Below are 24,578 nucleotides of genomic sequence, written 5' to 3' on the forward strand. Positions count from 1 at the left end.
AAAAAGCGCGCATGGAGATGACTCTGCCTGCATAGGCCCATCACAAACTGGACTGGAAAGCACATAATCATTCTCGAGTGGACTGGGAATATACCTTGATATCCTTTTGCATTTGGTGGGCACCTTCCTGGCAAAAGTTCAGCTGGAATGTGGCCCTCCATGTGCCATACCTTTTATCAAAAGTCTCCTGCATGTTTGATTCCACATTGTGCACACAGGCCGTGAGTATGGTCGAAGAGACGCCGACAAATCCCTCCGAGCTCGATTAATGCACGCATAATACCTTTTTATTCAACTATTCGATGATACGCCAGAATGTGAGACATTAATGGCGCGATCTGTTCAGGCCATGAGGATCAGTACCCCATCAACAAGGATAGCTGGGAAGCTGTAGGCAAAGTATACATGGCAAACATCGGATGTATCGATAATGAGGACGATACCAGACCGATCTAAATTGAGCGCTCGCTCGGACTGCAGCGATTATAAATTGAACTTCCAGTGCCCTTCTCTCACCCTTTGGTGTAGCACAACCGGTTGACTCATTTCAAATTGCGCCCGCCATGGAACTCAATGTCGACGCCAAAGAGCATGGCAATCCTCTCGGGCTAGGCACTTTGATCTGCCTGCTTTCTCTTATGCTCATCTTTCTCCTTCAATGGAGGGATACATCCGTCTCGCAGAACGGACTGCCCCTGATTAATGCAAAGAGACGATTTGAATTTATCGACTTGCTCGCTAAGAAACGTTTCATCACAAACGCACAGGATCTGCTCAAGGCTGGACTGAAAAAGGTAAAAATTTTCGTAGTTTGCAGCGATCAATGATTAGTTGACCATCTCAAGGCAAGTGCATTCAACATAGTCACCGAAAATGGGGTCATGATGGTCCTGGACCCCAAATATGCCGACGAGATCCGTAATTCGAAAACACTGAGCCTCCGAAAGACTCTAATAGAGGACATGCATGTCAATGTTCCTGGGTTCGAGCAACAGATGCAAGCTCTGGAGGATGATGAGATCTTTCAGACTACTTTGAAGACAAAATTGACCCGGAACTTGGGTGGGCTTCTGTCGCATACCTGTGGAGTATCAGCAACTGACAAGAACAGAGGATCTAAATGAGATATTGTCTCAGGAGGCAACGGTCGCATTGCAGGAACATTGGACTGATGATCCCGGTATCATTAATATTGTTCACCATTTTCTGTATGTCGTGATAAAACTAATAACTACCAGAATGGCATGAAATCCCCCTGAGCCGAACGATGCTCAAGATCATCGCTCAAATCAGCTCCCGAGTCTTTCTAGGCGATAAGATTTGCCACAACCCCAAATGGTTACGGATTTCCGTCGACTACTCCATCGACCTATTCCAGGCAACATTCGAACTGCGCATCTATCCTCGCTTTCTGCGCCCCTTGGCGTCCAAGTTCCAGCCATCTTGTCGAAGGCTTCGTGCCGACATACGAGAAGCCCGAAGCATTATCGAGCCGGTCATAGAGGAACGTCGAAAAGCCAAGTCCATCGCAAAGCTGGAAGGGAGAGATCCAGAACGTCATGAAGATACAATAGAGTGGTTGGAGGACGTTGCGAATGGAAGACAGTATAATCCTGTCTCTGCGCAGTTGTTGCTTTCCAGTGCGGCTGTGCACACCAGCTCCGATATGCTCACGCAGGTATTATACGATTTAGACGGGCGGGAAGAGCTCATTGAAGCAATGCGAGACGAGATCAGATCTGTCTTTAATAATGGTTGGGAAAGGTCCTCGTTGGCGAAGCTAAGATTGATGGATAGTGTGTTGAAGGAGAGTCAGCGCTTAAAGCCAATCAGCAGCGGTATAGTATCCCTTAATTTTTCTTTTCTCACGCCTTCATCGTATAAGCGACCCTTGTATACTTTGATTTGCCTTGACCCGTTCTTGATGGTTTTGGTAAGAAGTGTCCCTAAGCTAACATACCCACCACCAAGTCTCCATGCGCCGCATGGCCGAGGCACCTGTCACCTTATCCGACGGCACGATCATCCCGAAAGACTGCAAGATCATTGTCCCTTGCCTCCGACAATGGGACGAGAAATATTATCCTAAACCTGAAACCTTCATTCCCGATCGCTTTCTCAAGCTCAGAAACGAGCCTGGCCACGAGCACACCGCAGCGTTCGCTAACTCGTCCCCGAATCACTTGGGCTTCGGACTGGGCCGACACGCATGTCCGGGAAGATTCTTTGCGGCGAACGAGATAAAATTAGCGTTGTGCCATATCCTGATGAAGTACGACTTCAAAGTTGTTGGGAAAAAGCCCGAGACGATAGTGTTTGGGACAATGTTGGCGGCGGATCCGAATGGGGTGATTGCGGTCAGAAGGAGGCAGAGCAAGGAACAGATTAGTCTGTAATTGCAGTGAGCTCTGACAACTGAACACTTATGTTAGTTTTCGGCGTACCGCGGTACTTATCAATAGTATACTCCTGCTCAACTCTGTGCTCATCTGCCCTGTTAGTCTCGTCTTCCTACCCCTCATAAGCCCCGTGCTCCGAAGATCACTTTTATGACGAATAACCCGGGATAGACTTCGCGCATGATGGCAGATACTGCATGCTGCAACCTCTCGTGGACCAATATGTCGTGCGCGATCGGACCATCACATTGTTGCTCAATCTTTTCCCGTTAGCATTGGACATTCACCGAAAAGGCCATGTCATAAGAAGGGTAGGAAGACTCGTTCGTCAACCACCCCCACTTTATTAGGCATTTAAATAGAAACATGTAGATGTAAGAGCTTCGAGGGGCGTCTAGGCTCGGTGAAAACAGCGTTAGCAGTCACGGAATTATCAGCAGAGGGCACGTCACTGCTGTCTCCAACTTAGAAGTGGGCCTGGAGTGCAAAAAGGAAGGGCATGGTTGTATTTTAAGGTGGATGTTTGGGAGACGGATGCTAATAAGCCTGCGAATCGCTAGTGGGGTTTTGGGAATAACGCCATCATGCCTGCAGCTGAACTCATCCACTAGCAGCTAGCCACCTTGGCGGCTCGAGAGAATTTCGGACGGAAGCCGCAGGGATTCTACGAGACCACTGACATATAAGTTGTTTCGTCTCGGGCGGAAGTTGATGGGTTGGATGATTTGGATTTTCCGTCGACATGGGCCGCGACACGATTTCTCAAGTGACAGTCGAGACGGATGCGTCTCGCTCTCGCGATGAAAGTCCCAAGGGTGGCGAGAGACTCACAGTCAACGAGAACCATGTACTTCAAGAACGGAAGATTGGTGTGCTGGGAGCCATTTCTCTGGTTGTTAACAAGATAGTTGGCGCTGGGTAGGTCCATCGTTCAGTCTATTCACTCCGCCATTCCGATCTAGATCTTGAGAGTTGCTAACGGCTAGTAGAATCTTCTCTACACCCTCAACTATCTTCAAGCTCTCTGGCAGTGTAGGACTGTCGCTGATACTCTGGGTGGTGGCCGGAATCATCTCTGCCTGCGGTGCCCTGGTGATGCTGGAATTCGGCAGCGGGATGCCTCGATCGGGAGGCATCAAGGTGTATCTGGAGCGATGCTTCTCTCCGAAGCAGATGCAGACTTGCATCTATCTTTTCTTCTGTTTGTTCTTACAGGTCTCTGCAAGCAATGCGATCACTGCTTCGGAGTATCTCCTATCTGCTGCTGGGGTAGACTCCACGACCTGGAAGGAACGAGGGCTAGCAATAGCAGCCGTGTCGTTTGCTGTCGGCGTCCACACCTGCGCTCCCCGGCTCGGGCGCGCAATGCAGGATCTGCTGAGCATGGTAAAGCTCTTCACGTTACTGTTCATCGTGTGTACTGGATTCGCAGCTTTGGCTGGCCATAGGCGCATTCCCAACCCTCATAACTTTGACCTGAGGACATCATTTGAAGGCACTTCGAAGAATGGATATGACATCGGTACAGCTCTGCTAGACGCGATATTCTCGTACCAAGGGTACGATAATGTGAATGCGGTCCTCTCCGAGGTAAAGAACCCGGAACGCACCCTCCGCATCGCACTCCCATCCGCCATGGGGATCATCACGGTGTTGTACGTTCTTGCCAATGTCGCCTATGTAAGTCTTGGCCCCAGCTGTGGTAGACTCAGAATATGGTGACTTATTTCTCTTTCTCATTCAAATAGTTCGCTGGTGTATCCAAAGAAGAATTCCGATCAGCCAACGTCACGATTGCTGCCAGCCTATTCCGCAATGTGTTCGGTGAGACAGCCGCAACGCGAGCCCTACCCGCTCTTGTAGCTTTGTCCGCTATCGGCCACTTGTTGGGTGTCGCGTTTGTCGTCCGTAAGTGACTCTTCCGTTATCCCTATATACCTGTTGGGCTAAAAGTCGTTTATCCAGCGCGCTTGCTGCAAGAGTTAGCGAAAGACGGCATTACCCCATTCCCAGACATCATGATGCAGAACCGACCGTTCAAGACCCCGATCGCAGCACTATTCGTCCATCTCTGCGTCACGATTCTATTTATCTGTGCTCCACCAGCAGGGGATGCTTTTTCATTTGTCGTTGGTCTTTCCTCGTATCCCATGTGCGCCCTGTTGACTGCCATTACGGTGGGTCTGGTGAAGATGCGATTCACCCCATCCGAGGGGTGGTCGTCGTCCTACACTGCGCCATGGCCGGTCATTGTATTCTACTTGGCCGCCAATGTTGTAAGTTTACTTTGCTATCCTAGCTTTGATATGCCAATGTACTAACACAGACGGGTTTGCAGTTCCTCTTGGTCATGCCTTTTGTTCCGCCAAACTCGAGCACATCGAGTATTCCTTACTGGCTTAGTCCGGTGGTAGCCCTAGGCATTCTCGGGCTGGGTGTGATATACTATCTACTCAGATTTGTTCTGTCGCCATGGGTGTTTGGCTACAGTCTTCGTCCAGTGACCAAGGATTTGACTGATGGCTCGCGGGTCGTGCGCTATCGCATGCAGAGGAATAGTTCTCATGAGGGGATTGCCGAAATACGTTACTAATCATGCTGTGAAGGACGTGATATTGGCATAAAACGGTCTAGATTAATCCCACAACCTTATATCTGAAATGATGGAGAGTTTGTATATAAACACTTAATCTTGATATACTGTAAGTTGAAAGCGAATTTCCAGGTGTGGTGCTAAAATAAGCATCAACATCATCGGGCTCTAGCATATGCTACCATCACCACAACACAGGGAAAAAAAGGGAACGGGCGGGGGGAGGGAACCATCAAATGAGCAAACAAATAAAAAAAATAAAATAAGGATAAGGCGAAGGAAATATTATACCTTCAGGAGGAATTCAACTACATTCACACGACGAAGGATAAGTTGGGATTCTAGGCTTGGCATAGGGGTTTTGGAAATGAGGCAAGGTGATATCCCTTGTACGACATCGGGAAGGAAAGGTTATACCTAAAAGGTCACACTTCGACAAAAACCCACGTTGAGTTCCTGAACTATTTCACTCATTGGCTATGTACGTGGCAGAGATCAGGCTTCAGTGTTTGGGAGACCTCTATTGTAACTCACTTTCCGGTTACTTCAACCTCGACTACCATATCTATGATCAATGTTCTTGAGATGAAAGAATTTGTAAAATAGCTATCCTTGATCCACTCGTATCAGAACGTGAACCTCAATTTGAGCTTGTCTCCCCAGACAATTTCCTCCCGGCGAGCATTCAACTCCAACATATCCCAATTGACACTGATCAAACGCCCAGCCAACCAGTCCCGACGTTCTTCAGTGAGCCAAGAGATAGTATCTCCACACAATCTGGGGTTGTCGACGAATATATCTCGCTCACTCTCAGGAATAACTTCAGCAAGCTTAGTCAGGACTATCCCAGGGTGTATGCAAAAGGCCAGGACTCCCTGATTGCCAACCTCGTGCATCAGGAAGTCCGACAGGCGAAGCAACGCAGTTTTGCTAATCTGGTAGGACGACATCCCATGAACTTCCGATATAGCGCCAATGGAACTGGTGATCACAATTGTTTTCTGCTGTCCCTGAAGGACTAGATTGAGGAAAAACCGAGTCACAAGGTATGTCCCCTTGAGGTTCACCTCTAGTGTCTTCCACCATTCCTGCGTGTCGCTTTCCAGTATGGGGCAGAGAGCATGCAGGCGGCCAGCATTGTTGACTAGAATATCCAGGCGACCGAAACACAGTTTGACCTTCTCAGCGGCTTTCTTAACAGCGCATTCGTCGGTAATATCTAACTGGAGCTTTAAGACGTTTGGCTTCTCGTGTCCTGCATCTTTCGCTACTTTGTGGATCTCCGCTTCTGTCTCATCGAGATTGTTTCGTGCGATCAGAGCGATAGCTGCGGCTCCTCCCTTGGCAAAGGAAAGCGCAATAGCTCGGCCGATTCCACGTGAGGCTCCCGAAACGAGAACTGCTTGGCCTTCATGGTGACTAGTGGAGATCGGGGCGTATGTATCGTGGTGGATGGTGGGCGTGTAACCCAAAACTGGGATCCTGAGTTCATTACTTGTGTTTTGCCAATAAGGTGATACAAGCATGAGAAAGCCTTACAGGTTTCGTCAAAACAAAGCATTCTGATCTGTATGAGATAGTCGTCTGCTAACTTGGGTATTCACGGCTCCGTTAAGGTCTGGCCCTGGTCTCGTTTTGGGTGTATAGCAGCTTTTAAGTTAACTAAAACGGTCGGATGGAGGGACAAGAATTATTCTCGGCTTGACTTGCTTTTATTATCTCTCAGGTAATCATCGCAGTCCGATTACACTTGCACGAGAAGAGCCACATGAAGAGATTCAGCAAACAAGCTAGAAATGCCGATCAGTGGAAACAGCGTATGGATCCCGTAATACCTCTGAAACGCTATGGCTAGAGGGATAAGGAATTGATCTCTGTAATCGACATGCTGGACATGTAGAAAGAGTAGAAGGAAACAAGGATCCTCATGTATGCTGCCAACCTAGGTAAGACAACAGAAATAGGCAAGGAGGGCTCATTGCTGCAGGTTACACAAGAGCGTTCTGATAAGCTTTGCAATCTCCTCATTGATAATAGGAGACCGAGGTATCTCATGGGTACCGTCATGTGTGTAACATTGCCTGCGAGTCGAATCACACAATGCTGAAAGCTCCACCCCTGCTTCGTATCGGGGGTCCTTGGATCCGTAAACATGGAGAGTAGGAATCGTGATTGTCCATGGCCCCGCGATATCCGCTCGCAGTTCTTCTTCTGTGATCTCATATTTCGCAAGGGAAGGCCCTTGCCATGTCTCCTTGCTGGCTTGATGGTGTGGTTGCACGTCTAACGTTAAGCGCGATATTCTGTCCCTCTCCCAGGTGTCTTCTGGAATGTCAAATCCAAGACTGTCCATAACTGTCAACGGAGGACCCCCAGAGAAGAAAATGGCCGCCTTAACCGGCGATAGTGCTTTGGATATGCCTGCCGCGTCTTGAAGTAGCATACTGGAGACTAACATCGCGCCCTGGGAGAATGCCATCACCGCATCATAAGGGCCATTGCGGGTCATATAGGTCCTGAGCCACGAACAGCTATCTTCGATACTTTTGAGGTTGTCGCTGTGCCAGTATGCATAATATGGCGGCTCGTATACAATCCCTACACCTGCTGCTGGTGGACTGGGAAGAGGGGCATCGGGGAAATCGTATTGAACGGGAAGATCGGACAGAAGTCTCCGAAATATTTCTGAGAAGGTAAACCAATTGTTCATGCGATAGATACTTGATGACGAGGGGGCAATCACCTGTTTGCGACCTGAACACTTCAGAGTTGCAGCCCTTCCCATGTAGACCGAGGACTCTGATCGGAGGGGACATGCTTTAGTCGACCTGGCACTATGTAGGACAGCGGGCAAGGGAGAAGAGATATTCTTGCTGAAAGCAGAACTGTAAAGAGTCCAAAGATATTCAGAGGTTGGATCTATATCACTTCGCCCAAGATAACAAGGAAGCGGTGTGCTGGCTGAAGGTGGTCCAGGAATATGGCTTCGTACAGCATGGAAAGGCTGCAAGGAGGCCGCAGATGATTTTCAAGCATTTTAAGCAATTGCAACATCGGCTACGTGGAAGCTTTCAAGTCAGCATGGACAAGGTTTGTAAACCTGCAGTTGCTCCCAAAGAGAATGTTAGAGACGTAGATGACGCATATCGGATGGCCCGACGGCAATTACGGGCATAGTAACCTGCGTTCAGTGCATTGGCGTTGACCATAACCTGAAAGCACGTAAAGCCACTCCCAATGGACTGAACTGGTCTGCTATCAGGTACACGCCATCGAGGTTCCTCGATAAATACCAGGACGTCCACCCGTCTGATGCACACCCATAACCAAGTAGCATACTGACTCAGCGGCCCTTATCTTTCAGTATGGATAACCCCCCTGTCATAGTTGGCGTGGCCTGCCGAGTGGCCGGTGCAAACAGTCCAAGCAAGCTGTGGGACAACATTTTACAGAAAAAGGACTTGCGCAGGGAGATGCCGCCGGAAAGGTTCAATGTCGACGCCTTTTACCATCCAGATCGCCTGAATAACGGAACGGTAAGCCGTCCTATTGAAACAGAGATGGACAGCCAGGATAACGCTGCTACAGACCAACGCGCGCCATGGCTACTTTCTTGACCAGCCATTAGGTCATTTCGATGCCGAGTTCTTTGGGATCTCGGGGAAGGAAGCAGCTGCAATGGATCCACAGCAGAGAATCCTCTTAGAAGTGGTGTACGAGGCACTTGAAAATGCGGAAATTCCTCTGAAGGACATCCGAGGCACTAATACCTCGGTGTACTGTGGTACCTTTGCCAATGCCAATGACTACAATTCACTACAGGCAAAGGATCTCGAGAATTACCCTATCTATGCGCTTACTGGGACAGGAAACCCAATCCTCAGCAACCGCATTTCTTACCTGTATGACTTGAGAGGCCCTAGTATGACGATCGACACAGCCTGCTCTTCGTCACTCGTCGCGTTCCATCTGGGATCCCAATCATTATTGAACGGTGAATCTAGCATATCCATTGTCGCTGGGACAGCCCTTCAATTTGCACCGAACATCTATCAGACAATATCAGACATGGGTTTTCTTAGTGATGACGGCCGTTGCCGCTGTTTCGATGCTCAGGGAGGTGGCTATGTACGAGGCGATGGTGTATGTGCAGTCATTCTAAAGCGTCAACGTGACGCAATTTCCACTGGGAACAAAATCCGAGCAGTGATGCGAGGAACAGCAGCAAATCACGATGGGAAAACAGAGGGTATTACACTACCATCGGCTGAGGCCCAGGCTGCCCTGTTCCGAACGGCCTACCGCTCTGCAGGCATAGACCCAGTGGATACCCAATACTTCGAGGTAGGTTGCCCATGAGACTCTTTGAAAAGCCCATGAAGCTGATCACAAGTTCCAGGCTCATGGTACAGGCACGAGAGCCGGTGATCCGCGCGAAGCGAGGGCCATTGGTGAGGTCTTTGGAACAGAAAGAAGGCAGGAGCCGATTTGGGTCGGCAGTGTCAAGCCCAATATCGGCCATCTCGAAGGTAAGAAGCAAGCGAAGTTCATCATGAGTTGCCACACCACAAATGACTCACGAACATCAGGCGCTGCCGGTCTCTCTGGACTCATAAAAACCACACTCGCTTTGGAGAAAGGATTAATCCCGCCTAACATGTTGTTTCATGACCCAAACCCGGTTATTAAGTTTGAACAATGGAAGATCCGGGTGCCAACGAGTGAGACAGTTTGGAGCACCTTGAATGATATGCCGCGCCGTGCCAGCATTAACTCTTCTGGATATGGAGGCTCCAACGCACATGTGATCCTTGAGGGCTATGATAATGGCAGGTGCGACAAGGAAGAAGGAGTTGACCGTTTATGGCCAGCAGAGAAACGATCATACCTACTCCCAATCACTTCTCACAGCCCAGATGCTGGGGCCCGTGGACTGCACGCGATGATAGAGTATCTGAATAATAAAGATACGTTACGCATAGCCGACTTGGCTCATACTCTTACCACGAAGAGAACGTTGCACCACTGGAGAACATATTGCATCGGCTACGATCCACAGTCGGTTGTTGAGGGCTTGACTGCAGTACGCCCCACATCACGCTGGGTAGATGCAAGTAGCCCTGTGAAGAGAGTGGGTTTTATATTCACCGGGCAGGGTGCTTTGTCATTCGATACCGGTAGAGACTTGATCGAGCAGTTTCCCTTGTTCCGTGAGGTCCTGGAAAAGTGTGATGCAGTATTACAGTCGCTTCGAGATGGACCTTCCTGGACCATTAGAGAAGAGCTCCTGCGCAGCCAGGATGTCTCCAGACTAACCGAGTCCCAATTTTCGCAGCCAATTTCCACCGCCATACAGCTCGCCTTGGTGTGCTTATTGAAAGCCTGGGGAGTCACTCCCACTGCTGTCTGTGGACACTCATCTGGTGAGATCGCCTGTGCGTACGCGGCTGGGATAATCTCGCTCGAAGCAGCGATTGTCATTGCTTACTACAGAGGCGTATATATGAGCCGAGGAACACAGACAGGTCTATCTGGCGCCATGATGGCTGTTGGAATGGGGCAGAGCTCCGCTATGCAAGAGGTCCATAGCTTTGAAGGCCGCCTGAACATTGCTGCAATAAATGGTCCTACCAGTGTCACAATATCCGGAGATAAAGATGCTATCATCGAACTCAAGGAGTCCTTAGATGGTCGTGGAGTATTTACACGGCTGTTGAAGGTTGAGCAAGCATACCACTCCCATCATATGGTACCCCTCGCACCAGGATACCAACGCGCCATCGAAGAGCTCCCAAGCTTCAGAACCCAGAGTGCTAATTGTCGCATGTTTTCTAGTGTCACAGGACGAGTGTGCCATGGAGACGAAATGACAGCTAGTTACTGGGCTCAAAACATGGTTTCTCCGGTCTGTTTCTCGGATGCACTAACAGGAATTGTCTTGGATGATGAGGATCAACAAAATGTTGATGTCCTTCTTGAAATTGGACCACACCCTGCGCTGAAAAGCCCAGCCACAGAGACAGTTTCTTCCCTGTCACTGACACTTCCATACTTTGGAACACTATCACGCAACCAGTCCGCTCAGAAGTCTTTGCTAGAAGCGATCGGACAGATGTTTTGTCTTGGATATCCCGCCAAATTGGAAGCAATCAACCAGAGACAGACCGTCGTCGACGGTAGCGTTGTTCACCAGCCAGCCACTGAGAGGCTTTATGACCTTCCTTCCTACTCTTGGAATCATAAAGATTATTGGTTTACGACTCGGTTAGTGTCGGAGCACGTACACCGTCCATGGAAACATGCTCTTCTCGGTGCCCCTGTTCCGGGTTCAATGAGAAACATGCCGCGGTACCGCAACTACATTCGGCTCAGCGAGCTTCCCTGGCTGAAAGACCATGTAATTGACTCCAAGGTTGTCTTCCCCGCGGCAGCTTTTGTCTGTATGGCGATCGAGGGTGCGGTACGGATTGAGTCTGAGCGAGTTAACATGAAGATGATCAAGGTCAGGGATGTTTCCATCAAAGCGGCCCTAACTTTACGGGAAGACTCGGAACAAGGGCATGAAATACTGACGGAGCTCTACCCCGCCACAACCTCGTCGCGCACAACGTCGGATACATGGTTTGAGTTTGTAATAATATCCTACGATGAGGCCAATGAGGGGATAGAACATTGTCGCGGTCGGATCAGCGTCGATTATGGTCTTCCCCAGCCAATCAAACCAACCAAAACATATCCTCACCTAGAGGATTTGTTAGAGCAGTCAGACCGCTACATGACACCCTCGGCACTTTATTCACGACTCGAGGACCTGCATTCGGTGTATGGTCCACGGTTCGCCCTTATCAAAAATGATGTCTCCACGGGAGATGGGTTTGGTGTGACAACAATGTCTTTCGACCCCAAGTTTCAGACACCTCACGAGCTCAGTCAGAAAACAATCATCCATCCAACATTCTTGGATGCCTCTTTCCATGTTATGTTTCTTGTCATTGAGGCACTTCTGAACAGACAGATGTCACAGGCATTTGTGTCCACCTTTATGGGGTCACTGGACATCTCAGGCATGCTTGTCAAGACCGCCGGCACGTCGGACGTGCAACATTATAACGTTTATACATTCACGGAGCTACCCAGTCCCAGACTTGCAATTAATGATATTATAATAGCTCAACCAAATGGCAATATTGTTATCGAGGCACGCAACATTGAAGCTACTGCTGTGGAGACGCGGAGTGCAAAGGCGAGCAACCGAACCTTGTTCTTCCGGCAGCGCTGGCAGCCCTGTTTTGACTTTCTGTCGGATAAATCCATGATTCCTTTGGGAAGCAGAGAACAGGATGTAAATCAGCTACTAGACCTATTCAGTTTCCAATATCCTATGGCAAGAATTCTCTACATCACCTCCGAGCCAAATAAGGTGCCAGCTATTGTTGAGGAATCTCTGTGGTTCAAGGGAACTCAACGGGCACGGTTCCAAGAACTGAATATCTGGGTGGTCGGGAAGGCAGATCAACAAATACTTACATCGTTCAACAAAGGTTCGATTTCATCTACTGAGCCTACCGGCCGTTATGATCTGGTGGTGGTCGATGCCAATTTAGATCACTTCGGGAATCCGAAGGTTTCTGAATTTTTGAACGACTCGGGTGCAGTCATGGCAAAGGCGTCGTTTACTGGAGAGGGTGCTATGGACCAAATCCTTACACCTCAGCCGTGGGGCATCTTCAGACCTGTACATGCAACGAAACACGCTATCGCTCCGCCAGAAGTATCACTTGTCATGCCAGCGTCATATCGACGGTCAGAGCGAACAGCAGCCGTTCTACAGCACTTACAATTATCGCAAAACATCAACATCGCTTCCACGATGGAGCTCCAGGAAGTCCCGAAGTACGGCCTCGTCACATCGGTAGTAATTGTGCTTGCTATCCTAGATGAACCATTTGACTCCACAGACAACACCTGGATCGGCGTCCGGGAACTGCTACAGACTGAAAATATCAAGGTCATTTGGCTGGTTGAGGGAGCGACCATGGAGTGCGAAAACCCAGATCAAGCCGCACTGCTCGGGCTTTTGAGAACAGCGCGGAACGAAAACCCAGATTCATTCTTCGTGTCACTTGACGTGAAAGATAAAAGCACAGCTGATTCAATTGCCGAGCGAGTTATCGAAGTCGCCACGTACGATAAACAAGAAGAGGAGTTTGCTGAGCGAAATGGGCAGATCTACATTCCACGAGTGGAGGAAGATGTGGATCTCAACCGAAAGCTCCCCCATGGTGTAGGAACCGAACCACAACTTGATAGATTCGGTGATTACCCAGCACTCACGCTTCGTATTGGGCAGGTTGGGCTTCTTGAATCTTTGCATTTCGTGGAAAATCAGGATATCCTGTCCCGTTCATTGAGCGATGATGAAGTCGAGATCAAGGTTGCGGCGTCATCGCTCAACTTTCACGATATTGCAGTTGCCACGGGTATTATCCAGTACTATCAAATGGGCGACGAATGTGCGGGATTCATCACACAAGTTGGTAAAAGTGTTGATGAAACGGAGTTCAAGGTAGGAGACAGGGTTGTGGCTTTCAGCCCGGGTATGGGGGCCCATGGCACCGTCGTTAGACCACCAGCCAGGTTCTGTCACAAGGTTCCCAGCTCCGTAGAACTTACTGAGGTAGTGAGCCTCCCGGTGATTCTTTCTACGGCTCTATACTGCCTTGTGGACATCGCACGGCTACAGTCTGGGGAAACGGTTCTGATTCATGCAGGAGCTGGTGGTGTGGGGCAAGTAGCCATTCAGATTGCACAAAACATCGGCGCTCGGGTTTTCGTGACCTGCTCTAAACCAAAGAGAAGGTTTCTTCGCGAGCGTTATGGTCTGGCTGATTCAGAGATATTCTCCTCCCGAGATGATGGATTCACTGCTGAGATCCTCACCGCAACTAACGGCGAGGGTGTAGATGTCGTCTTGAATAGCTTGGCCGGTCATCTATTGCAAGCATCGTGGGGATGTATCAAGAAATTTGGCCGCTTTATCGAAATCGGGAAGCGTGATATACATAAAAACTCAGGCTTAAACATGGAGCCATTCCGCCGCAACGCCACCTTTGCGGCCGTCGATATGGTGCTCGTGTTTCAGGAGCGACCGAGCTTGGGCCGCGAAATCCTTGCCAGGGGCCTCGATATGTTCTGTCGTGGCATCATCAAACCCCCTTCGGAGCTGCATACGTTTTCCTTCGGTCAGGTTGAAAAGGCCTTCCGGATGTTACAACTCGGTCGCAAACCAGGGAAAGTGATACTGATCCCAAAGGACGATGACACAGTCCTCGTAAAACCGACCCCATATCAACAACTGCCACTCTTCATTCCCTCCAAAACATATTTACTTGTTGGTGGACTTGGTGGACTGGGAACTGCCCTTGCAGAATGGATGCATCTTCGTGGCGCGAGGAAATTCGCTTTTCTCTCACGCTCGGGTGCAACGACCCCGGAGGCTCGGAAAACTGTTACCTGGCTTCAGTCGAAGAGAGCATCAGTCGATATTTATCAAGGGGATATTGGTATTTTGGCTGATGTTAAAAGCGTTGTGGATAGAATCAGCCACAGCCTCGGAGGGATTTTCCACGTGGCTGTTGAGCTCCACGATGCCATGATCCGCTCTACTAGCTTGACGCAAATTCGGAAGTCTCTGCACACAAAGTGCCAGGGAGCCAAGAACCTCCACGAGGCTTCTATTGGTCTCAACCTTGACTACTTCGTTTGTTTCTCGTCTGTATCAGACATCTGCGGAAACAAAGGACAGGGAGCTTATGGAGCGGCAAATGCTTGGATAGACGCCTTTATGCGGTGGAGACGTGAGAATGGCTTTGTCGCAACTGCAATGAACGGCGGTACTGTCACCACTCGCGGTCTAGTTGCGAACAATGTCACAGCCAAGCAAAGCTTGGAACGAAGCAAGTGGGATATTCTCACTGAAAAGGAACTTATGTATCTGGCAGAGGAGTGCGTCACGCTCCGAGAGCCCCACCCGTGTCCACCAGGTCTGGATTGGCATCAAATAATAGTCGGCGTCAATGTCAATGATCCTGATGTATTCTGGGCGGATCGATCCCTGTTCCGCAACCTCTATGCCAACAGAGCCTACGGGAAGGGGTTAACAACAGCAAATAATGCCAAGAATATTGGTTCCCTCATTAAGACCGCAGGTGACAAAGATACCTTGAATCAGGTTGTACTGGAAGCCTTTTTAGGAAAGATAGCATCTGTTCTTGGTGTTGGGGTCTCATCGGTGTTGGCCGACAACCCTTTATCTCACTATGGCCTCGACTCCATTATAGCTATTGAGTTTCGAAGGTGGTTCACGGAGGTCCTTGAGGTCGACATATCTATGTTTGACATTCTCGCCGCGAAGTCCATTCATTCTCTCGTCTTGAAAGCCACTAGCTCAATGTCGACAAACCTTGGTCACCAAGGCCAGGGGCAGAGGAAACATGAAAGCACTCACACTCCCTCGTCCATCAACTCCAACATCCCAACATCAAAGGGGGAAATCATTAGATCTCTTACACAATCTAAAGCTCAGGCTCCTTTGTCCACGTATCAGATGAGCTTGGCAAAGTTGATCAGAGAGGATTCGAATATGTCGGCCGTTGTGAACATTCGAGGCATGCCCTCAGTCGAAGGGCTAGAAGGCGCTTTCCGCATTCTCGTCCACCGCCACAGCGCGCTAGGTACAGCTATCCCTAAACTCGGGGATATAAACATACAGTATCACATGGCTATGGGCAGATTCAATCTCATGTTTTATGACATGACCAAGTTGGACAACCCGGCCGACAATATCGACAAGTCAATTTCCCAGAAAAGGAGACTCCCACTCAACGTACGAAATGGTGAAGTCGGCGCCGCCATCTTATTAAGACTTGATAGTAGTCTGCACAAACTACTTATCATTGCACATCCTCTGTGTTTCGATGGATCCAGTCTGGCTATCTTCCTCGAGGAATGGTGCAGGCTTTATGATGTCATTGTGAATGATCAGGATACAACAACTGTCAAGCAACCTCAGCTTACATACGGGGACTTTGCTTTGTGGCAAAGCGCTCGACTGAACAGCAAGGTGCCATCACATGCTAGGAGCATCAGCGGAGTCTGTAGCAGACCATGTCTGGACGCTATAAGCAACTCAGCTCCCGCTAATCAGCTTCCAGGTGGAGGAAGCGATCGAATCCGCGTTACCCTCTCCCTGGCGCCCAACATGTTCTCACGCATGAAGCGAATAACAGCTTCTGTTGGAGCTCTGCCTGCCCATTTTATACTTGCAGCCTTGCAAAGCTTCTTGCTCTCGCAGAATGGTGCTTCAGACACATGTATTTTTGTGATCGACGAGGGAAGGCCTCATGTGGATGTAGAGCGAACGATTGGTTGTTTCACCAGAATTACTCCCGTCCGGTTTTCCATTGGGTGGAACAGTATCCTAACCTTCGAGGCTCTACTTCGAAATGCTAAAGAATCTGCAACTGAGGCCATGGAAAATACAGACGTGGATATTGCACGCATTGAAAGACATGGCTGCATCTCTCCTGGAACCAGAGAAAGCTCTACAATTACGCAGGTAGCCCTTCAATATGAGGGCTATAACCAGGTGGGGATTTTCCAAGCCGCAGACTTCGATATGTCTGTACAAGACCACATGCTACTGCCATTGCAGGTGCCTATTTTCTTGAAAGCTATTGAAGTGGGTGAAGAATTGATGCTTTTGATGGATTGTTTGCTATTTAGTATTCCTCGTCCGACTGATGCAAATGGGTTTCTGGAGTCGTTCGTGGGACATCTCTCATCATTGATTCGTGATCATCGGCAGCCTGTGATGCCTTAACGGCAGGTATCTGTCATGTGAGATCTGGGGATAGATAGATAGATAGATAGATAGATAGATTGGGTTACCCTAATATAGCGCGGCCAGGGCGCTCTTGCAAGATGCCTGCAGTCTGAGTAAGCCTCTGTACTGCGGAATTCTATATACAAGATTTTATTTCCTTTCTTATTTCTTTTTATATAGAACTCTCATAATCTTACAATATCACTCAAATATTATAATTTAAATATAAAGCTATTCCTAAGTTCAAACTGACTAATCAGAATGTGCATAACTATTTCCTTGTAGGTATCTTATAAATAATCTTTATAAGAATATTTTTTATAGAATTATCTAATCTTATTTATATATCTTTTCTAATTTTTTCTGTATATTTTTTCTATTTTCTTATATTATATTTTTTATTTTTTTTATCTCATGTGAATATTATAATAAATTTTATTATAAAACTCTAGACCCGCTCACTCCTGTTCTCTGCCTGGTCAAAGATTCTATAACTATAGAGATCTGTATAAAAGCCCCATATAAATCTTTTAATAAGCTTTTTATTATAGTCATAGAGATTTATAGGATTTCATATATATTTTTTATCTTTTATAATAGCTATAAAAGTTATATCTTTATAATTTTATATTAGATCCTGTATTTTCTTTTTTATAGCTTATTAATTTAATAAGTTTCTATATACGTGTGTGCATGCAATTTATAAATAATTTATTTATTATTAGAATTAATTATTATTATTATTTCAATATATATAAAGAATTAAGTCAGTAATATAAATTTATAAATATACTCTTTACCCATCACATATTTTTATAATTTTTAAGATATATTTATATCTGATTCTCTGCTGTCCAGGGCTTATATCTATTATTATTAATAATTACTCTTCTTTTATATTATATATCTAAGACGGTTTCAGTAATAATAGATACTATAAATATCCTGTCTGGAGCAGAAAGCTTATTATATATATTATATATTTTTATTCTATTAATATCTCTTTTAGATTTTATGGTACTGATTAGATATTATACTAGATTAAATATTAGAGCTTATTATATAAGTTATACATAAACAGAATATAGTACATTATTTCTAGTATTATATAATATTACTTGTATCAGGTTAAATTAACCTTCTAAACTATATATAAAAATATATTCAGACTGATTTTTTCTATCCAGGCTTGGAAAAGGATGCTCTGCTGGGCTGGAGTCAGATTCTTATAAAGTTATATTAGTTTTATACTGATCTCTGGAATATACTACTAGAGAGTCTTACTATAGTCTATATACTGCCAGTGCCGGTGCTATTATTTTTTAGTTAATACCTTAATCCAGGCATTGGCAGACAACTGCAGGGTCTGATAATCCAGCACCTGCAGCACCTTGGGGCCGTTGGTCGCACTGCCCGGGAGCCACCCGGTGGCGCATTTGGCCATCTCGTCCGCGAATTCGTTGCCAGGGACCCCTACGTGGGCAGGGATCTGAGATCTGGGGATAAATATCTGTCAAGCATCGGCTTCATATAAGTTTAATGATTAGCTAGAGGTTCGGAGCTAAGTAAATTGCGATCATTAGAACCAAATTGTATAAAATAACGTCTCTCCTGTGTCGTGGCATGCTTTTCTTCGTGCTTAATTGTGCTTATTGAGAGTTTGAGGGACATCGGAGCGTTCCGGGCCATATAAATGTAGAACGATACACAATAAATGGGAACAAAGGGGGATAGACCGAAAGTCACTTTCTAACTGCTGTGCCCTTCTCCTCTGCCATAGACAGAAGATCTTGATCTGCAGAACCCCACCCCGCAGTAAATCTCCGCGGATGTCTCAGGTCCCTCTTCTACTGTGACGAGACAGGGAAGCATTGGCCCTTCTCAATTGTGAGGGAAGCGATGCTGTGTTACTATGTCTCCTTGTCACTGAATGCATCCTCAGTATATTAATGGTATAGATATGCAGAGTCATGCTCGTCAGGCTACATGTTATAGTGATGTCTTGTCTCACCGCTTCTCATGCCTATGGAGAACATGAGTTCTCTGATTCAGAGGACCGCCGTGACTACTGGAATGTTAAAATAGGGACACTTACTCTAGACTATTCAAAGTATGTCATGCACACATTAGGAAAGGATAAAAAGGATATAAATAATGAACTGTCGTCAAGGAAATAGCAGAGATTGTATATATTGTCCATCAGCCTGCTTTGTCAAATTTGACTCGGGGAATCAACTACTAATAGTGGCCTTTATGGCAAAGTTGGTGTTAAACACACGTAGGCTGCTTTTGGTGTGTCACAAATTCAATTGATATCAGTTGAGCAAATAAGTGCTCATTGGATGTCTGCATTATCTTTGAAATTCGTATACGGCGTTTGATCGACGCTGCATGTCCGCGGGGTGGCTAACTCGGGGTATGTGGGGAAGGGTGCGGGGGACGGCCAGCAGTTGACCGGGGTAACACCAGGAAGAGGTCGTAGGCAGGAGGTCCGTCAAGCAAGGGTAGTATGTTGCAGGCTATAGAAATAATAGAATATGAAAGCCAACCAGGAAGAAAAGAGACGGGTCTGGGTGGAGACAGGACACGTCAATGCAGGGGCCGTCAAGCTGGGAAAATATCCCTTTCGTCAAGCGGACATATGTCAGATTACATAGAGAGTCTCCATTCGGAATGCGAATACTGCCATGGGACGTTGTGATATGTACTAGCGGTCTGACAAAAGTAGGCAGCGGCCGAGATATCAACACATCCATAATAATTCTCATATTGCGGCATGTTGAGTACATTGGGGTAAAGATGGGCCGAATCCACCAAAGAACTGTATAGTCAGTCTAAGGGAACCAGAGCAAGAAATAATAGTTCTAGGAACACCAGTGTTCCACCTCCAGCACCCAGATGGAAGTTAGGAGAATATCGTATGACCATCCCTTGCATTTATTCTGGGACGACATACCACAATTGTTCCGGTGATCAAATTGTAAACGATTTTACACTACGACCCTTGGATTGTTCATTGTAACCTTTGCAAAGTATATAAAGGAGTACATAGGAAGGACCTCGCTGGTTCTAATCACCAGAACTTCACCCATAAAACCACTGTCTTAACAACTCTGAAGACTCGTTCTACATTACGTATGCCTCTCTCCTGAACCCAGAAGCCGCTTTCCTAACTGCTACCCAGACTACCAACCCATCATGCAATTCTCGTGGCTCGTTTATACTGCTTGCCTCGTAGGCCTCTCTATGGCCCAGTGCGGCAAGCAATGTGCCAACGCTGGAGACTGCCTCATCTGGCCATGCGGCACATGCAACCCGGTAAGTGGTTCTCTTGGGACCGTTAAAAAACCGATCTGACATTGGGCAACTTTCAGGACACCCACCAGTGCGAGCAGACACTTCCGCCGGCAAATTGAGCGAAATCAACGGTATTCAGAATAAGGGGCAACGTACTTAGTTTCCCTGGCCTTAGTATAGGTTTTTGTCCATTCTCTCGTTGAGTGGTTTTCCCTATCTTGTCATGCGAATGCAAAGGCCACGGAAATGAATCTCAGAAACTACCAAAATACTATTTCTTTTGCATAGAAGTATTCTGTTTCATCCTCCGTCCTGATAAATGTTTCCATTGAACTTTATCATATTATAAGCCGATGCTATCTTCTCAACAAAATAACGTAACTCCAACCGGTCAAGGGAGAAGTTCTCTTTCCCGAAAGAAGTGACTACTGATCAATTATCCTGTAAATACCCTAATAGGACCAACGCTTGTATAGTATAAAAGATACTTTACAAATAGTATTCAGCAAACTATCCTAGCTGCTATCTAGACCTTTGCATTTGTTTAATATGAAGAACGTGCTAAGTTCCATTGGCAGTATTATCATCCTCCATCAACCTGTCTACCAGGCGGCGAAAGCTTTGTGTCGTATCTAAAGTATCGTTGCCGTCTTCAGGCCACGCAGCAGATGGATGCTTTATGAGAGCCTTGGCAACACACCAAAATTCTGCAGCATGGATAATGAATCCGGCTCGTTTGGCAGTACCTGGTTCAATCCCTTGGCACATTGAGTCCCAGTGGATCTTCCACCGATTCAATGCACGATCCACCGGTTCAAAGACCCGAATGTCATCCATGAATGTGTGCAGGGCTAACAGGTCAAATAATACACATTGTATCGCTAGGATAATGTAAGTCAGGGTCTATAGATGTCTAGAACTGGAGATAGGGAAATCTGCCGTGCAGCATACCGGAAAGAACAAGAAATGATCCGAATATAGTATTCGGAAAATATTCCCCATGTTGAGGAGGTTGGCCTTCGGGCCTCATGAAGTCGCGAAGAACGGTCCGCAATCGTAATGGTACGTAGGGCTTCTGATCCTTCAATGATAGTTCCTCCCATTCAGCGGCGTTGTGAGCATGGAATAGGTCATCTCGTTGCGGTATTTCGAAAGCTATCTCATCGAGTCTCAGAAGAGTCGGATAGCGAAAGAAGATAACGCAATAGCAGTCCAGCAGGTAGATGCCTGCCATGACTCTGATACACAATGTAAGCCCAAGTGAAATAAGGAATTCGGGAGTTGGTCTTTCGCCCACCTGACAAGACCTTCACGGAGAAGATATGTGTCCCAGTCTGAAGCACCAGCAAAAGAGTCATTCGTAATCTTATTCAACTCGAGCATACGAATGACAGTAAAGATAGTTGGCATGCGTTGCAAGCGGATGCGTCTTATGCTATCAGGATTTTCCTTATAGGACTGCAAAATAACGACGAGCATTGCAGCTTGGAGGGTTTGTAAAGTGCAACGGGAATGGAGGACGTCACTATTTCCATGTAACAACTTCTTGAAAGCTGGCCCTTCGAAGACTAAATGTTCGGTGAGGTTTGAGTATGTTGCCAGATCATCTGAACGGTAAGGATTACTGTAAACCGCCCCTAATAGCACCATTGTGAGAACAAGAAGATTTGTGGTTTTTTTCAAGTTGAATGCAGCTGGACATATATAGTGATTATGGAATGGATTGTCGAAGAACGCTTTGATAAATTTGGCGATGTTACAAGGGGTGAATAGTTGCTTGGCCTTATCAACGCCCAGGGTTTCCTGACCTAGTGTATCTTGTTGTGCGAGTATTCCTAGGAGCTCGGCGGAAATGCTCTCAAGATCTGCATGACCAAGCAAATATGTCGTACTGGTTTGCGAGTCGCATGGTGCGTCCAGATTAGCAGTACATATGAAAGAGTGAAACATACTTTCCCAAGGATCTGTGAGGAAGCATGAATTTTCTGGCTGATGGTCCACAGCACAACAACCGACTTGCGGATCCGCGCCCGTACATTGAGACAGCAGGCGGAGACTTTCGTATTTTGACTCACTCTCTACATTTGTATAATGTAGGAGAAACGGTATTGACAACTTTGCGGGGCGATGACATGGCTCCCCTTCCGTTGACGGATTGATATCTTCCGACAATTGGCGAGTTGTGTCTTGGCTGGCCTCGGGGAGTCTGGGTGACTGCTCGTGCGTGCGGCTGAACGAGCAATCCAGGCCCTTTTGTAGACAGGCCTCGCAAGGAAGCTCTACGTCACAAAATACTCGTGCCGTAGCGCAGGCGTTACATGATTTTCGCTTCCTCCCTGGCTTTCCTTGAGCCGGGGGTCGGTAATCTCCCTTGTGCCCGCATCGTTGAAGATGGCGACGTAGAACGTCCCTGGTGGTCAGAAGTAAGTCAGAGCTATTAATCCACTGATACTCTCTAATAAAAAATACCTTCTGAGATAGTCACCACCACAGAGTGGACAAATTAGCTTTTCCGATGGTCCGTCTAGCTGTTATTAGATACCGGAATGAATGGAGGGCCGGCGTCGCTTACGACTCGCTTCATGTCGACGCAGGTGGCTTTTGGTAGAGAAGACTTTTTGGCATACAGTACATCTCACAGAACTCCTTTCACGAGTAGTCCGCGTACTCGACGGACTCTTGTGTGGCATTGGTGGATTCTTCGACGGCATGATAGAGTAGGTGCATGAAGCGGCGAAGTGAATTTTTGGGGAAGTTCGGCGGGAAGGGTTGTAGCACATGTGGGGATGGTGGCAAAAGACCAGTTGAAACCACTTCGTTCAATCGAAGCTGAATAGACCCCAACAAAACTGTTGTTCCGAGTCAATTTGCAGTTGTCAAAATTGGAATAACCTCTGTGCGTATCTAGGGAGCTTTTGTGCATTACGTGCACAAAAGCAGTGGGGATACATTGACCCTGCTTAGTCCGCTGTGCCAATTAGTCGGGAAATCCCACATGCTAGTCGGGAAATGATCCACATCAATGTATACCCCCCTCCGGAGGCTCAGTGACCAGGAGAAATATGTTCGTGACCCCGTCAGTAGCAATTGTCTAAGACGTCATGAACTATATATCGAGATTTGGCTCATCATTTAATATCAGCAATGGTCCGTTGTTCCTCGCAATTTGGGAGACTTACTGACTCAACAGGGGCTCTATCCCAATGCCTCCGATCGCGTTTGCGCCCGACTTTCGTGACGCCTTCTGAATTTTGCTTTTACCCCCGCCGTGACTTCTCTTCGAGAAATATTAGGGCGGCTGCCACTTCACAGCAAGATCAGGGGAGCGCTCCATCAACTTCTACGGCTCTTTCAGCCGAGAAACGGCCTATGAACATGGCCGAGCACGTCCTGTAAGCAGTCCGACTTGCTCGTCACACCAATGAATATTGTGCTGACTTTCCAAAGTACGACATTTGATCAGATAGTTAACTGGGCCCGTCAAGGATCCTTGTGGCCCCTCAGCTTTGGTCTAGCGTGTTGTGCGATCGAAATGATGCACGTTTCAATGCCCCGATACGACCAAGATCGCCTGGGAATCATCTTTCGAGCTTCTCCTCGACAGTCCGATGTAATGATTGTTGCGGGGACTGTGACAAACAAGATGGCCCCGGCTCTGAGGCAGTGCTATGATCAGATGCCTGAGCCAAGATGGGTCATTAGCATGGGTAGCTGTGCTAATGGTGGAGGGTATTACCATTATAGTTATAGTATTGTTCGGGGAGTGGATCGCATTGTTCCCGTGGACGTTTATATCCCTGGCTGCCCTCCTACAGCGGAGGCAACTCTTTATGGAGTATTCCAACTACAGAAGAAGATAAAGAGGACTCGGGTTACACGGATGTGGTATCGACGGTGATTGCTGCGGCTTCGTAAATTGTCACCCCATGCCTATCTTGGCTCCCACTATTGTTTATATTTGCGCGGTTTGAGCTACATGTTGGATATATCAGAGGAACTCGGTTTGAACTCTAACATCAGCATCTTACGTATCCCAAGTGAAATGCTTGTCAGAAGCGGGGCCCTCTCCTCTGCAATTGACATGCTAATCACAGTAATCACATATGGTACTTGTCCCTACCATTCGAGTCGTTACTGTTTTCTTCTCCTTGACGCGCGGACTCCAGATGTCTCGCATCATGCAGTAGTGCTACTGAAAGTGCCGAGTCCAGGAAGGAGCCGATTGGCGGAAAAGACGACGAAGAGCTTCGGGGCCACACAAACAAGCAACATACAGTCAACATTTAGCCCGTATGTTCATGTAAGACGACGAGGCTAGCTTCAACTAGTGCAACGTGGCTTATCACACGTGCCCAAAGCATGGTCATACGGATGAGCGCCGTACATGGGCTAGACTTGTGGG

General features: G+C 47.3%; 7 protein-coding genes across 7 annotated transcripts; 4 read left to right on the top strand and 3 right to left on the bottom strand.

Moving 5' to 3' along the window:
• Positions 1–563: 563 nt before the first annotated feature.
• BO85DRAFT_455525 (cytochrome P450) lies at positions 564–2,396 on the top strand (the record flags this gene model as incomplete). Its single annotated transcript, XM_025661392.1, has 5 exons — positions 564–794; positions 846–1,062; positions 1,112–1,180; positions 1,239–1,838; positions 1,972–2,396. The coding sequence occupies 5 exons, from the start codon at positions 564–566 to the stop codon at positions 2,394–2,396; spliced, it is 1,542 nt and encodes a 513-aa protein (XP_025521465.1).
• Positions 2,397–3,141: 745 nt separating this feature from the next.
• Positions 3,142–4,992, top strand: BO85DRAFT_361525 (methionine permease; the record flags this gene model as incomplete). The annotated part of the gene is made up of 5 exons (XM_025655592.1): positions 3,142–3,317; positions 3,389–4,079; positions 4,148–4,307; positions 4,365–4,675; positions 4,738–4,992. The coding sequence occupies 5 exons, from the start codon at positions 3,142–3,144 to the stop codon at positions 4,990–4,992; spliced, it is 1,593 nt and encodes a 530-aa protein (XP_025521466.1).
• A 626-nt stretch (positions 4,993–5,618) lies between these two features.
• Positions 5,619–6,556, bottom strand: BO85DRAFT_359855 (SDR family oxidoreductase; the record flags this gene model as incomplete). The annotated part of the gene is made up of 2 exons (XM_025655528.1): positions 5,619–6,469; positions 6,535–6,556. 2 exons carry the CDS (start codon positions 6,554–6,556, stop codon positions 5,619–5,621), a joined length of 873 nt encoding a protein of 290 aa, XP_025521467.1.
• Positions 6,557–6,970: 414 nt separating this feature from the next.
• Positions 6,971–7,811, bottom strand: BO85DRAFT_360636 (putative EF-hand calcium-binding domain protein; the record flags this gene model as incomplete). The annotated part of the gene is made up of 2 exons (XM_025655559.1): positions 6,971–7,680; positions 7,739–7,811. The coding sequence occupies 2 exons, from the start codon at positions 7,809–7,811 to the stop codon at positions 6,971–6,973; spliced, it is 783 nt and encodes a 260-aa protein (XP_025521468.1).
• A 549-nt stretch (positions 7,812–8,360) lies between these two features.
• On the top strand, positions 8,361–17,213 carry BO85DRAFT_495488 (lovastatin nonaketide synthase; the record flags this gene model as incomplete). Its single annotated transcript, XM_025663930.1, has 6 exons — positions 8,361–8,531; positions 8,584–9,339; positions 9,395–9,524; positions 9,585–16,735; positions 16,955–16,992; positions 17,204–17,213. 6 exons carry the CDS (start codon positions 8,361–8,363, stop codon positions 17,211–17,213), a joined length of 8,256 nt encoding a protein of 2,751 aa, XP_025521469.1.
• Positions 17,214–20,718: 3,505 nt separating this feature from the next.
• BO85DRAFT_465360 (Zn(II)2Cys6 transcription factor) lies at positions 20,719–22,760 on the bottom strand (the record flags this gene model as incomplete). The annotated part of the gene is made up of 5 exons (XM_025662050.1): positions 20,719–21,057; positions 21,128–21,414; positions 21,474–22,629; positions 22,662–22,704; positions 22,749–22,760. 5 exons carry the CDS (start codon positions 22,758–22,760, stop codon positions 20,738–20,740), a joined length of 1,818 nt encoding a protein of 605 aa, XP_025521470.1. The 3' UTR covers positions 20,719–20,737.
• A 374-nt stretch (positions 22,761–23,134) lies between these two features.
• BO85DRAFT_495495 (NuoB/complex I 20 kDa subunit family protein) lies at positions 23,135–24,116 on the top strand. The gene is made up of 3 exons (XM_025663931.1): positions 23,135–23,323; positions 23,367–23,568; positions 23,624–24,116. Exons 1-3 carry the CDS (start codon positions 23,278–23,280, stop codon positions 24,072–24,074), a joined length of 699 nt encoding a protein of 232 aa, XP_025521471.1. The 5' UTR covers positions 23,135–23,277; the 3' UTR covers positions 24,075–24,116.
• The last annotated feature ends 462 nt before the right edge of the window (positions 24,117–24,578 follow it).

This window comes from Aspergillus piperis (assembly GCF_003184755.1).
Source record: "Aspergillus piperis CBS 112811 unplaced genomic scaffold BO85scaffold_1, whole genome shotgun sequence".
In the NCBI taxonomy this organism is placed as follows: domain Eukaryota; kingdom Fungi; phylum Ascomycota; class Eurotiomycetes; order Eurotiales; family Aspergillaceae; genus Aspergillus; species Aspergillus piperis.